Genomic DNA, 14,645 nt, shown 5'->3' on the forward strand with positions numbered 1-14,645 from the left:
TTATAGGTATGGATTGAAAATTTAAATCATGGTTTCTCTTAAGTATTCCATTCTGTAACCCACAAATTTAAAAAAATATATACAGCATTTTTTTAAAGTTAAAATTTGGACGAAATTAGATATTAAACGGAGAGTAACCTATGACTGTCCTATTACTGAATAGCTTCTTCAATCAAGCTAATAAAGTATCCCTCCATTTATTGTGCTTATTGTAAAAATATTTTATATAGATTGTACAAATTAAAGATATATAAGACAGTTATTTTTTTGAAACTTTTAAAGTATACCTATATTATGTATTATATTTTACACACATAATGACATTTTCAAATGCTATAAATGTACTAATAGTAAAACAAATTACTTTAAAGTTTAATTGCAATAATATCGTAAAATATACTTATTATAGTAATATATGCTGACAGACCGTCTACGCCGAAAGTCGTTCTTCGTATACCTACAATGATTTTTATCATCATTGAATTTAAATTTAACATTTCCATTAGTGACCCACACCTAATGTACAGCAGAGAGGTGAAACTGAAAACAGTTGAATTTGTCGTCAAGTCTACTTGAAATCGACTTTCGCACATTTTTGATTTTTTGATTTTAACTTCTCCAAAAATTGAAATACCAGAATTTTTAAATACTCTTTTTGAATATGACATTTTTAAGAATTTGGGGGATAATATCAAAAATGTGGGAAAGTTGATTTCAAGTAGACTTGACGATAAATTCAAATCTGTTTTCACAATTCTTATAGCTTCATTAAATCAATTGGTATGTTTGGCAAAAAGCACGTCTAAAATACTATGTCGCACGTGTGTTAGACAAAAACAGAAAACCACGGTATCGAATCCCCTTAAAACAAAATTAAATAGTTTAATGGTTTATTTGTAATTCAACTATGGTGCTGACTGATGACTTATGAAGAATAATAATTAGCATGATGTATCTACTATTATTGTTTCCAAAAATTAAAACAATAGATTAAGAATTCTAGAAATGATGTAACTTCATAATGTATGTATAGTGTATACCTATTAGTTCTCTTCAGTAGTTACTAACTTGATGAAATAATTATTTAGTCACGATTTTTAAATAATAATATTGAGTACATTTATTATTTATATTTTATACACAGTGGTTGCGATCAGGGTTCAGCCTTACTTAAGTTATAAAATATAAGGAAATCGATAAAGTTAGATTGAGGAGATAGAGACTCCGTAATCCCTATCTATCTTAATTAATATTTAACGTTATAGATGCATAGTAAAATAAGTTAAAACAATTTTTGTTACCTTATATTATACCACAAACTTTATTATGTATCTATACATAAATTACGCTTTGAATAAATTTTAACACAGAGCGTGAAGTTTCTGTGTTCGGTTTAATCATAACTAAGTGATTACTTTGGCGGTGGTTGGCAACGTGGTACGGATATGAAAGTATGGAACATATGCGTTATGGGATATAAGAATATTAGATTAATCCTAATTTTTTAAACTAGATAATCCTCTAATCCTCTCTGTGATTTAGGAAGGTGTTGGCGTAAACACTATATGAACAGCATCTTTTTAAAAATATTTCATCAAACAACAAATTTACAATTTACATAGGCCCGAACTCCGAAGTGAGTACCTAAATACTATAAAACCAAAAATAGGTAATAATATATACTATATTATAACACATAATTGTTTATAATATATAAGTACGTAGGTATACGGTTTATTCCAACATAATATGTTATATAATATATTATATTGTATAAAGTTTAATTTTCTTAAATTAAAAAATTAATATTTGTTTGAAGGTTTATTCATTATTGATTATACCTACATTATATTTAAAAACTTAATTTGAATTACCTAGGTATGCAAACTATTTATGTATGATAAAGATTGTAAAATGGTAAGATTTATGAAAATTAATGTTTTTCATTGCCAACCGACAAAATAACAATTGTATTTATTATTAAATATGAGGAATGTATACATGTTTACGACAAATGGCAATACATAATAAATAATAATATAATATTATTATTATAATTTATGACGTGTTAGGACTTAAAAGTTATAAGTTATATAAAAATTATAAACGTGACCATCATGTAAAAATTTCAATATCGGTAGGTGGATACTTATTGAAATATTAGTTTCATTTAAGCATTTAAATGCATGAAATATTAGATTACATTTTTTGACTGATAGATTTTTCGATTCTTATAATGGTTTGGAAAGTTTAAAATAAAAATAAAAACCGAAAATCAATGAAAAGCGGAATTCTGAATATTATATAATAATAATATAAATACTCAGGTTTATCGTTTATTATATTATATTTGACATCAATAGTTTATTACATTTTATTTAATCTTATTACATTACTTGAACCTGGTTTTAGGCATAAATTGGTCAAATTTTTAAAGGTGCTAAATTGATATCAATCACATTTAGGGTAGCCTATTTTTACTTTTTTTAAAACTTTAAAATTATAGTAAGTATTATAAATATTAAGTTGACTATCAATACGTATATTCGTATTTATTATAAGTATTGATGCCTATACATAATATATATAGGCATTATCAATAAGGGTTTTCCTAAAATAGCCAGTAATTATATCAGAGGCACGGCGCACTGTCGTTATCACGGAATGGGTGCGGCAAGGCATATTATAATGAATCCCGATATCACACACACTCACAAACAAAATATATTCAATTTAGTACAAACACACATACGCGTTGTCGTTTTTGCTCTGTGCGAATTTTTTTATATATTATACAGTCAAAACAAATTACTATTGGTTTTTAATTCAATATCGTGCTATGGCCTATATAGCGAGCAATACATTGTCCGTGCAGAAATAAAAAACTATTTAAATTATATTAAAACCAAATGGTGCCTAATTTTGAGCAAATAAATTAAATTACTAATTTACTATGCATAAAATATTATAAAATCATGTATACCTTTATTATTATTTAATTATGTATCTGTTGGTTTGAATAGTGCTCTGCCTTATAGCAAGCAGTGTTATATAACCGGCGCAAATAGCCAAATTGTAATTTATTTTTCTGTGTGATTTATTGAAATATTGTTTAGTCTACTTTATGTGTGTTGCCTGAAATTATTATTGTAATAGGAAGCAGCACTAACCAATCTGCTCTTCACAATCACAATCACAATCATAAAATCACAATCATAATCAAATTAACTAAGATTATTTATTTGTTGTAAATCAGGCTATTTTATAATTATACTTTATTGAATTACAAACTGTTGTACACTAGCCCATATTATTATAATTATTATTTTATGGTTATTTGCAAACGGTTGTACATCAGCCCATATTATTATAATTGTTATTTTATTGTTATTTGCAAACTGTTGTACACCAGGCTATATTAATATAAAATTATTATCTCTATATTCGATTATAGATTGATAAAGAACAATAACAATTAACAATGACAACGTTACAGTGCGACTCTGCGAGTACCGTCTCTCCAGGTTATAATTTATATCGTCTTTGACTAGTACCTAACTAGAAATTTATTGTAATAAGTAATAATAATGATATATTATGTTTGTTATGAATTAACTCATTGAAGTATTTTCGCAACGTAATTGATTAAGTAAGTGTACTTATCCACATAAATACCTATTATTTATAATATTATTATAATTATGTACTTACTATGGTATATTTGGTGATAGGTACCTACATGTGCAGTGGTGTGAATAAATTGTCATCATAATTAGTATAAATAATAAAATACCGCACGTTTGTTTAGCAGGACGCAGCGATACTACTAAGTCTTATTATTAGCTATACATTTTAGTGCGATAGGTACTCGTATTTAAAGAGAAGATTTGTAGTAATAGAAACTGTGTTGAGTTTATAATATATACATCTTGAGTTATGAATTTATGATATTCTATATTATATCAAATCAATAATATTCAAATAATAAAAAATTATTATTGCTTTTAAAAATTATTACTTGAAGTTATAACAATTACCTATATTAATCATTTTTCATTATACGCTTTGATAATATGATTTCGCATAATAAATAATAACATGCACTCAGAAAAAAATCTTTCATTTTTTTAATGAAATGTAACCATTATTTTTAAGTACAACAGTTTACCTAGAATCAATGCTGAATTATATTAAATTAATCAATTTTTCTTTAAAATAAAACCATATTCAATAAATTAATATCCATAATCTAAAGATAACTTATTTAAATTTACGAAATATAAATATTTAAAATAATATAGTCTATAGTTTCGTTTCATGGACACAACATACTTAAATGTAATAAAAATATAATTATTTTAAAGAAAATGGTGATAGATTTGAATACCTAACGTTCCACGTTTCAATGATAGTAAAACATTATTTTTAAGTAAAATCTTTTATTCGAGATTAATACTAAATTGATTTAAAACAATGATTTTTTTTCTTAAACTAAAGATTAAATATTAAAATATATCTTTAATTTAATGATATGGGTAATTTATTTGTAAGCGCTAGATTTGTCTTAAAAACGATACCATTACGTCTTTGTTATAATGCCATGTATCAGTTAATTATATACTCAATGTTTATTTTTAGTATTTATGGTTAGAATTTCCCTAAACTATGACAATAATAATTTGATAAAGGCGATCGGATAGGCGGCGATAATGAATAACGAACATTTCAATACAACACTTTGGTATTCGACGAGTTTGATGTACACATGCGACCACGCTGTTTGATATTTTTTCATTTTCATATAGTGTAACATCGTGCCACCTAATATTTTTGATATTCTTTATTTCTTTATAATTAACAACTATTTATTAGTTATTTGTTAAAGTGTTAACTGGCTAACTGTCCGTTGTTCCACTTCGGATCGTGTATGCGCTATTTTGTTTTAAATTTTTAATAGTTCAAAATTTCATTTTTGTAAAACAACATGGAAGACATTATTATAAATGCTCCCGTGATCATCGAAAATATTGAATTTCCTGATCAATCAGCCTTAATTGACTTATTGATTGAATTAAAAGGAGATTGTTTCTTCAGCTTATTTATTGGTAAGTACTCATAGTTATTTTATTTGTATTTACACTGCAGGTTGTACTTGTAAATACTTTGAGAAACAGATTTACATACATAACTATTATTTGTAGGTACCTATTTAGTGTGCTTTAGTAATGGAGTGGTAAAGGGTAATTTCAGAGACAATTGCCTCTGAGATTTTTCAACCTTTTATTCATGGGTGTCATTTTTTCCCAAGTATTTTTACTTTATATTTTCAATTTTGTCTTACGAACTAATTGTATATAGTTTATTCATAATATAATTATTCGACTTTTTGATAGTGGTGGGTGGGTCTTTGGGATATTTGTAACTTGCCTCTGGAAAATGATCAGTTTGCCCGCCACATGTGAGTTAGATGTATATATAATTCTAAATTCCTAACACTATTTCATCTATAATTTAGAACATGGAATAACATGTGAAAGCCTCAAATACATGAACGAAAAACACTTAAATGACATTTGTCCAAAAACGTTTTATGGACAAAGAATTATATTTGAACATAATTTGAAAAAGTGGCAGTCTAACTTAGTTGGTGTAAGTTATAATCAAAATAAAAGTGTTTAACTGGTAAATAGATTATCTTAAATAAGTAACTGATATTTTTTGCATAACTATAGTCTAGAGACAATACAAGTAATGTATCAGATATTTTATCGGATTCAGAGATATCAGAACATTCTTCTACAAGCTCCAATAACAGTCCAATTCCTTTTAAGGATCGTGTAAGGATATATTAATACTTATACTTCTTAAATTAATACACATTAAATAATGGTTTATAAAAATGTTAAGCTAATTTATGTTTTAAGCGGTTAACTAATTTTTCTTTATAACTATAATATAAAATTTAAAATAGGTATGTTTTAAGTGTTAATTAATGTACCTACCTATGGGTAACTTAAATATATTTAATATTTATTATTTTTAAAAGTTCTCTGAGAAAATAATTGGTATTGATTTTTTCTTTTATTTAAGATAAGCATAGAAGAAATATTAAATTCATCTGGAAAAGGAAGTATGATATTGTCATTTTACCAAAAAAATTTGAGGCTTAATGAAGAATTAAGAAAAATGTTGTCTGATATTATAATTGAATATATGGTCCAGCATAAAGTTAATGCATCTCCTAAAATCATTGATTATATTTCAAACGGTATAATTAATATATTCCAATCTGAAGTCAAGGTTTGTTGTTAAAATAAAGGTTTTTCATTTAATTTAGTGATATTTTAAACAAATGTAATTGTCCTGTAGGAAACATATTTCATTAATGTACCTGGTAAAAAACCAAAGGGAATATTGTACCAAAAGTATCATAATACTTTAACCAAACTGCGACGGCATAAGTTATGGTCTCCTCCAAAAAAAATTAAAAAAAATTCTGGTATTGCTACGTTAGAGGAACCATTTGCACTATATACGAAAACTTTAAGTAAATAATTTTACACTCAGAAATAAGTAAATAAATCAATTTAAGTAATGGGCAGTAAACAATCATTTTTGTTTGTAGTAAATGAAGATTTAATTGAAGTGAAGAAATGGCTTCAGTTTAATGTTGAACCTATGAATGAAGTAATTATAAAATGGCAAGAAACTTGTGGAATTCGTAGAGACTATCTTTTATCTCAAAATATAACCATAAATGATATTCTTGACGAATGGCCTATTTTGAAACAGTCATTTGGTCACAGTTTGGTAATAATATTTTATTTTATTGAATTTTTATTAAGTAGTTTGAAATGTATCTATATTTAATGGTGTGTGTTTGGGTTTGTTTCAAAAGTATGTAACAAGTTTGCTGATTTAACATTGTTTGCAAATTCAAGTCTGCTGTTTAGTTAAATATAATGTGGCTTAATACAAGAATTATAGATCATTTAAGGTTTATATTTTTAATTTTATTAACATTATTTCTTTGATTGATTTTATTTTAGATTGATATTGATTTTGATCATATTTACCCTTCAAAAGGAAACTCACTGTTTGTGAAGTGGGATCAATTTATTTTTAAAATTATTCCGTTAATGATCAGTAATATAAAAGATGGAAACAGCAAATTATTGGTCAAGCGTTTAATAGAAATTAAAGAAACAGATATTGGTACAGCATTTTAACACTGTTTTAAATTAATTAAATAAGTAATTATTTTCATTTTTGCTTTTGCAGAAGCTAGAAATCATTTAGTTTTGGATTTAATGAATGCTCTATTGGTTCCAACTTCAAAATCTTATGAAATAGATACTGTTACCAACAAACGACGTATTGTCAAAACGTCTATTTCTGATGCCAAAACTTCTTTTCTATTACAAGTAGTTTCAATGAATGACTTACATGTTCAAATTCAATTACAGATTGACAACGCTTACAAGAAAAAAGAAAAAGTGCAACCATTCATTTGCATTGTGGGAGCTGACTTAGATGGTACAAAAGACTTTTATGTATATTATTTCAACACTTATTATAAATTGTCCAACATAATTCGTGCATTAGACACATGTTTTAAAATTTTCCAAGTGTTTAACCTACAGTACCCAATTCAATCTGGTTTAGTTTGGACATTTGTACAGAAATTTATCTATGATATTCATAATGAGTGTGATGTTAAAAGTTCTACACTGACATCATTAATTTCTGATTTATCTATTTAAATTTAGTAACTATGACATTTTTAACTTCTTTTTTTACAAAATTATATTTTGGTATCAGTATTAAATTCATTAAATAAATATTTATGTATAATAATTTGTAAAATCATTCCATTAATTTTAACAATGAATTTAATTTGCTTTGTCTGTAAAGATTTATTTATTGAACTTGATCAACTCATGGTACATTTAAAGTATGTTCATTCATTAACATCATCAAGTTTTTATCGTTGTGGTATACAGCATTGTTCACAAACTTTCTCATCTTATCGTACATTTTCTAAACATATGAAATGTGAAATTTTTAATAATTTAAATTCTAACCATAATTTAAAAATTATTAATAGTAATTCCTCAACTAAGATTACTAATAAAATTAACACAAATTTAGAAGGGGTTTCTTTAACACACGAACCTTGTGATGATTCTATAGATATTGATGCTTTAAAAAAATGTACATTAAAATTTTCTGCCCATTACTATGGAAAATATAATTTTTCTAGAAAAGAGGCTATCCAACTTCAACAAAATGTAACAAACATAATAACCACTTCTATTGCTCATGAATTAAAGAAATTAACTGTTGACAATAATACTATGAAAAACAATGCACTTAAATCTATTATTCATTTCTGTGAAAATCCATTCAAAGAATTAGACACTGAGTACAAATTTCTTAAATCTTTACAAATTAATGATTATTATGAAAAGCCTAAAATTATTACTTTGGATAACATCATAGATGATGTACGAATAAATAACACTAATACTGTAGATGAAAAAAAAGTGAAAGGAGTTATATTACCGTTAAAATTTCAATTTAGAAAATACTTTGAGGCACCAGGTATTTTAGATTCTTATATTAAAAATCAAGATCTATTGAAAAATGATAGTGGGCTTACAAATTTCATTAATAGCCAATTATGGAAAGATAAAATGTTGTTGTTCAAAGAGGATGGTATAGTTTATATACCCTACTTCTTATATTTTGATGATTTTGAGGTGAACAACCCATTGGGTTCACATTCATCTTCTATTTTAGGTGTTTATTATTCATTTCCCACTGCTCCTGAAGCACTAAAATCAAATTTAAATAATATTTTTGTAGCTGCATTATTCAACTCCAAAGATGTAAAATATATTGGAAATGATAAATGTTTTTATTTTTTGGTTGATGAAATTAATGAACTTCAAAGTCATGGAATAAATTTAACATTAAATGATGGAAAACAATTTAAGATTAAATTTGTGTTGGGTCTCGTTGTAGGGGATAACCTAGGAGTAAATAGTGTTTTAGGTTTTGCTAGGTCATTCTCATCAAATTATTTCTGTCGTTTTTGTATTTCTGACAAAAAAAGTACTCAAGTACTTTCCAATGAAAATACTAACTTACTCCGAAATAAACAAAATTATGACGAACATGTAAAAATTAATAATTGTAAAATTACTGGTATTTATGAAGAATCAATATTTAACAAAGTATATTCCTTCCATGTTGTTACTAACTATTCAGTGGACATAATGCATGATATTTTTGAGGGAATTTGTATGTATAATATGAACCATATCATATGTAATTTAATTAATTTGGGATTTTTTAGTTTGGAAACATTAAATAATAGAAAACGAGGATTTAATTATGGCGACAACGAAATTGGAAACATGTCCCCTCCTATAATGCAAATTAAAATTAATACTTTGAAATTCAAAATGTCTTCAAGGGAAATGCAGACATTTGTTCATTTTTTTCCTCTCCTAGTAGGAGACTTAGTCCCTGAAAATAATCAAATTTGGTTGTTTTTAATTAATTTTATTGAGATGATTGATTTACTGTTGTTACCAAAATTCAATAATCAAATTATTTTAAATTTACAAAAACATATCACATATCATAATAATAAATATACTGAGTTATTCCAAGATTCATTAAAGCCCAAACATCATTTTCTTATCCACTATTGTAATATAATAAAAAAGTCAGGGCCCCTAAAATTATTATGGTGTTATAGATTTGAGTCCAAGCATAGACAACTTAAAATGTACACCAAAAACATAACTTCTAGAGTTCAAATTCCTATTTCGTTGGGTATAAGATATTCCATTAATTTTTCTGATTTTATTTTAAGTTTAAGTAACAGTTCTTGTATCTCGAAAAATGAAGGCTCTCCACTTAGTTCATGTGTGTATTTTGAAAAAATTAAAATGTTGCTTTCACCTAATGATTTGGCTGTACTTGATCAGGCCTTTTGTTATGACCAAATTATACATAACAACACAGTGTATAAAACCAACCATATTCTTACAGCTTTATTTGACAGTAATACATTAGTATATAAATTAAAAAAAATTATATGTTTTGATGAGAAAGTGTTTTTTTTATGTGATACTCTGAATGTACTCTCTTATAACAAACATTATGTTAGTTATGTTGTCTCAAGTGTTGATACTGATCTATATGTTTTAAAAAGAAGTACAGATTTCATGGGTCCTCCAATTAATTTATATCATCTTAATAATAAAGACACTGTAATACGGTTAAAACATTATTTCATTTAAAATACTTGTTAAATTTCACAATTTGATTTTACATTTTTACTTAACTTATGTTCAATCTAATCCTAAGTTATACATAATTTAAATTTATAATTGTATTTATGTTTAATTTTTTTTTTTTTGATCAGTAAACTGCAGTGATCTAGTTGAATATCTTATTATTATTAACATTTGTGTTTGTTTTTATTTTAATTTTATTCATATCTTATCCTGTAACTAGGAACTTATATTGTTTGCATAATGCTTGAATAACAATAACTTGTTTATAAATTGTATAAATGATTGTATTTTTAAGCAATGTATATTTTTATTTTACTCATCTTATATTCTATAAGTTGCCAAGAACCTGCATTATATATTTCTTATTTAACAATTACTTGTTTATAAATTGTATTAGAAAATCATTTACTTTCAAACAATAAAATAAGATTCTTCTTAGTTAAATTATAGTGTGTTATTTATTATGTATTTACATCAACTGTATAATTTTTATTATAAATTTCAATTTAATTCAAATTTATTAATTCAGATAAATAAATTTATTTCTAAGTCAAGTTTGTTTTTAAAGTATGAAAACAATTCATAGTTTTAATGAAAAAAAATTTATTTATTTTAAAACCTGGTAATCTTTAAAAATAAGAAATGATATCATTCAATTAATGCATGAGTTTCTTTGATATTATATAGTTAAAATATAAATTTAAAGATATTTTTCATTAAATTAAACACCTTATGACTTTTTATCTTTAAATTAATGCACATCATTTTCCATCAGTTTAATTCCAGGCGAATTAAATTTATGGATTATTGGATTAAAATTAATGAAATAAGAAATTGATTCAACGAAAATTTTTTATCTTTATTATAATATATATTATGCTTTATTTCTATGACTTGATATCATAGGCTCCAAATCATACCCGTTTTTCCTTAGTTTTATCTACTTTTTTCTTTGATATTAAGAAGTATTTTTCTGGGTGTGGCCGTATCCAGGATTCATTTTTGGGGGGGGGGGGGGGGGGGGTTTCATTATAATATAAAACTACACCATCATTTTTATGAATTTTAATTTAATATAACCATGTCATTGCTTAAGGTACCAATAATACAAGAATAAATAAACCTCATTATTCTAAATAGTAAATACATAAGTTTTTATTTTTATTTATACTGTATTTAACAACATTTTTTTTATTAAATTTACAACAAAGTACAAACCAGAATTTTTCAAAGTATCATCATTCTCCTCGACTGTTTTGCAAACCGATTTAGCACCTCTTCTGGATCAACATTTATTTCCCTGTGTATTGACATTAACGCTAATCCGTTGAGACGAGTTTCACCAGTCGAGTTCCTAAGATACGTTTTCAATCTTTTTAAAGAAGAAAATGTTCTTTCTGGTGTCGCTGTTGACATAGGTATAGTGGCTAAGACTTGTAATAGTTTCCATATGTTTGGAAACAAAAGTATGTTACAATTGTTGTCAAGCCCTTCAATCGCTGTATTAGGGCGTGACTCTTCTTTAAGCCACTTTGATTTCCATATTGAAAATTCAGCTTTGAAAACAGTAGGTTCTGTCAATATCCGGGAATAAAACTGTACACAGTCATTCATTTCTTCACTAGTGGAATGTATACATTTACTTGGAATAATTTGTTGTAATGATTTTATTAAAAATTTGTGTTTTTGAAATCTATCAGAAAGCTGTATTCTTATATGGTCAAGAAATGGCAAAAAATGTTAAGTTTGTAATACTCTTCAGAGTTATTAGCGGGCACATTATTACGCTGTGTTTGTCTATTAGCGAAACGAGGAAAATCTATTTCTTCTTTATTTTTATTCATCATTATTGCAGCAACGGAAAACATGTCTGAAAAATGTTTATTGTTATTTTCTCTCATTTCGTCCAAAATTGCCAACACGTCATCTACATGATTACATGCTTCGACCAAATCAGCATTTATTGTCTGTAACTGTTTACACAATGTTAACGTATAGGAAAAAATATTTTCTATTATTATGAGAGGTATAACAAATTTAGCGTCTTTAATTGAACTTAATAACTGACAAGACTTTTGAGCTGTTTCTTTATTTATTAAAGATTCTAATTTTTCTAATGCAACAATAATGGCTGGATATAATTCTTTGAACCGCAAGACACTTTCATGCTTGTAAACCCAGCGTGTTTCACATAATGCCACTAACGTGCTATGTCTTGCCTGTGGAAGAGTTTCGATGATAGATATTCTCAATACTTCACTACGTTGAGCAGAAGAGCTAAAAAATGTTCCGACAGTTTGAATGGTGCTAATACAGTTCCTTATTGTGGGCAATGAGCTGGCGTTTGCCAACGCAAGATTGAGTGAATGAGTACTGCAGTGTACATAAAGAGCCATGGGGAAGTCTTTTTTTATGTATTCTTGAGCACCATGTAAATAACCACTCATTGCCGAGGCACCGTCGTAGCCTTGACCAACTAGAAACTGGCAGTTAATGCCGTTATTTTGCAAACTACTCATTATTAAAGTTGCAAGTCCTTTTCCAGTAAGATCAACAGCAGGTGTAAATTCTAAAAAGTCTTCACGAATTTTTTTATCGCCTTGATCATAATAACGCAAGCATACCGACATTTGCTCAATTCTTCCAATGTCTGTAGTTTCGTCTGCTAACACAGAAAAGCACTCGGCAGCATTAACTCTTTGGATTATTTTTGACTTAACGATATCACCACAAATCGAAATAATCTCATTTTGAATTCCAGGACTAGTATACAACGAATTTTTTGGACCATTTTTCAAATGTTCTTCTAGAATAGTGTCACCAGAATCTACACGAAATTGTAAAAGTGCTCGGAAATTTCCGTCATTAAAAGTATTTATGTTCATTAAATTTCCAAAATCGTTTGAACCTCGGAGAGCAATTTCTTGCTTACTACAAAGAATAATTGTTTTTATAACAGAAAGTAAAATGTTTCTATTTTGTTCTATTTGTCTAGAACGTTCAATACAGAGTTGTTCAGTAATGTTTTTAGATCTTCCTTCATTCACTTTTAAAAAACTATCAGATTTTTCAACACACAATTTGTGATATGACGTACTAGCATGTAGTTGAAAATCTTGCAAAGCATTTTTCCAATTAGTATACTCTTTAGAAACAAGTGCACCTAATTGTTGATGGCCACCTTTACCTCCTTTTTCTCGAGCAAACAAAACGCATGGTCTACAAAATGCTCCTTCGAAAATTTGTGAATAACTTAGCCATGAAAATCGTTTTATCCAAGATAATTGAAATCGTAAATTTCTTTTGGTTTTAACAGGGAAAATATACGTCGAATGTGGTACCCATGGAGTTTTTAAAAGTTCTTCTTTTTTTAAATCATTAATTTCTAAATTATGCACATAATTACCAATATCATTTTCCCCAGCTTGTTCTGATAAGTTAGCTTGGTCAATTGATACATTTTCAGAAGTAGGGTTGTCTATTTTATTTCTTTTTATTTGGGTAAATGCTGAAATACTCAACTGTTTTTGAACTCGTTTCATTTTCATACATAAATTCTCAGAATGAATACTAAAAAAAAAAAAAATATTTTACATAAACATATCGATGTTTTAAAGCAATTTTTTGTAAATATCGTTCTAAATACGATGCTTGTCCTCAACGTAATAATAATAAAAACAAATAATAATAATAATCTTATTGATCTTACGCCCCGAAGAGGGGGGATAATTTATATAATTTATTATGATATTAATATTATAATAACCGCATTAAACACGGTGCTTGTCTCGAATGCAAAAACAAAATAAAAATAGTCGGTCTCCGATAATAGAAAATAGTATAATACTATAATAGTAGTAGAAACACTAACTGATTTTCGCCTTGTACAGTGATGTCAGCCGCCACCCACACAGCAATGATATATTTATACAAAGTTAAATAAATATTTCAAAAAAGTATTCAATATTAAACAAATGTTAAATTTTCATAGATAAAAGATTTTTATATATTATATAATTCCTAATAAATATTGGTTGAACCCTTTGTATAATTATTAATCAAAGTAAAAAAAAAATATTTAATCAATATTAAATAATTAATATTTATAAATTTATATTTATTTATGATTTTGTAATGGTTAATTAATGTACCATCAACGTTAACTTACATTGAATACGAGGAAAACAAATGTTAAATAAATATAAAATAAACAACTGCAATTAATAATAATTAACATTTTATTTTCATTAATTAATATTATACAATCAAAAATTAAGTACACATAATATAAAAATTAAATGAGGAATTAATGTCTAGGTATTGTAAATTATA

General features: G+C 26.4%; 3 protein-coding genes across 3 annotated transcripts; 1 reads left to right on the top strand and 2 right to left on the bottom strand.

Annotated features, from left to right (window-relative positions):
• Positions 1-6,132: 6,132 nt before the first annotated feature.
• LOC132953551 (uncharacterized) lies at positions 6,133-7,763 on the top strand. Its single transcript, XM_061025942.1, has 5 exons — positions 6,133-6,300; positions 6,370-6,547; positions 6,626-6,810; positions 7,050-7,215; positions 7,282-7,763. The coding sequence occupies exons 1-5, from the start codon at positions 6,133-6,135 to the stop codon at positions 7,761-7,763; spliced, it is 1,179 nt and encodes a 392-aa protein (XP_060881925.1).
• A 3,777-nt stretch (positions 7,764-11,540) lies between these two features.
• On the bottom strand, positions 11,541-11,927 carry LOC132953552 (52 kDa repressor of the inhibitor of the protein kinase-like). Its single transcript, XM_061025943.1, has one exon. It carries the CDS (start codon positions 11,925-11,927, stop codon positions 11,541-11,543), a length of 387 nt encoding a protein of 128 aa, XP_060881926.1.
• Positions 11,928-12,025: 98 nt separating this feature from the next.
• LOC132953553 (zinc finger MYM-type protein 1-like) lies at positions 12,026-13,855 on the bottom strand. The gene has a single exon (XM_061025944.1). The coding sequence runs from the start codon at positions 13,853-13,855 to the stop codon at positions 12,026-12,028; it is 1,830 nt and encodes a 609-aa protein (XP_060881927.1).
• Positions 13,856-14,645: the final 790 nt, after the last annotated feature.

This window comes from Metopolophium dirhodum, chromosome 1 (genome assembly GCF_019925205.1).
Source record: "Metopolophium dirhodum isolate CAU chromosome 1, ASM1992520v1, whole genome shotgun sequence".
In the NCBI taxonomy this organism is placed as follows: domain Eukaryota; kingdom Metazoa; phylum Arthropoda; class Insecta; order Hemiptera; family Aphididae; genus Metopolophium; species Metopolophium dirhodum.

Coding starts and splice junctions, on each gene's coding strand:
- LOC132953551 (XM_061025942.1), top strand. CDS start 6,133: ATGATATTGTCATTTTACCAAAAAAATTTGAGGCTTAATGAAGAATTA. Junction 6,548..6,625: donor ACTATATACGAAAACTTTAA/GTAAATAATTTT, acceptor TTTTGTTTGTAG/TAAATGAAGATTTAATTGAA. Junction 6,811..7,049: donor AGTCATTTGGTCACAGTTTG/GTAATAATATTT, acceptor ATTTTATTTTAG/ATTGATATTGATTTTGATCA.
- LOC132953552 (XM_061025943.1), bottom strand. CDS start 11,927: ATGAATGACTGTGTACAGTTTTATTCCCGGATATTGACAGAACCTACT.
- LOC132953553 (XM_061025944.1), bottom strand. CDS start 13,855: ATGAAACGAGTTCAAAAACAGTTGAGTATTTCAGCATTTACCCAAATA.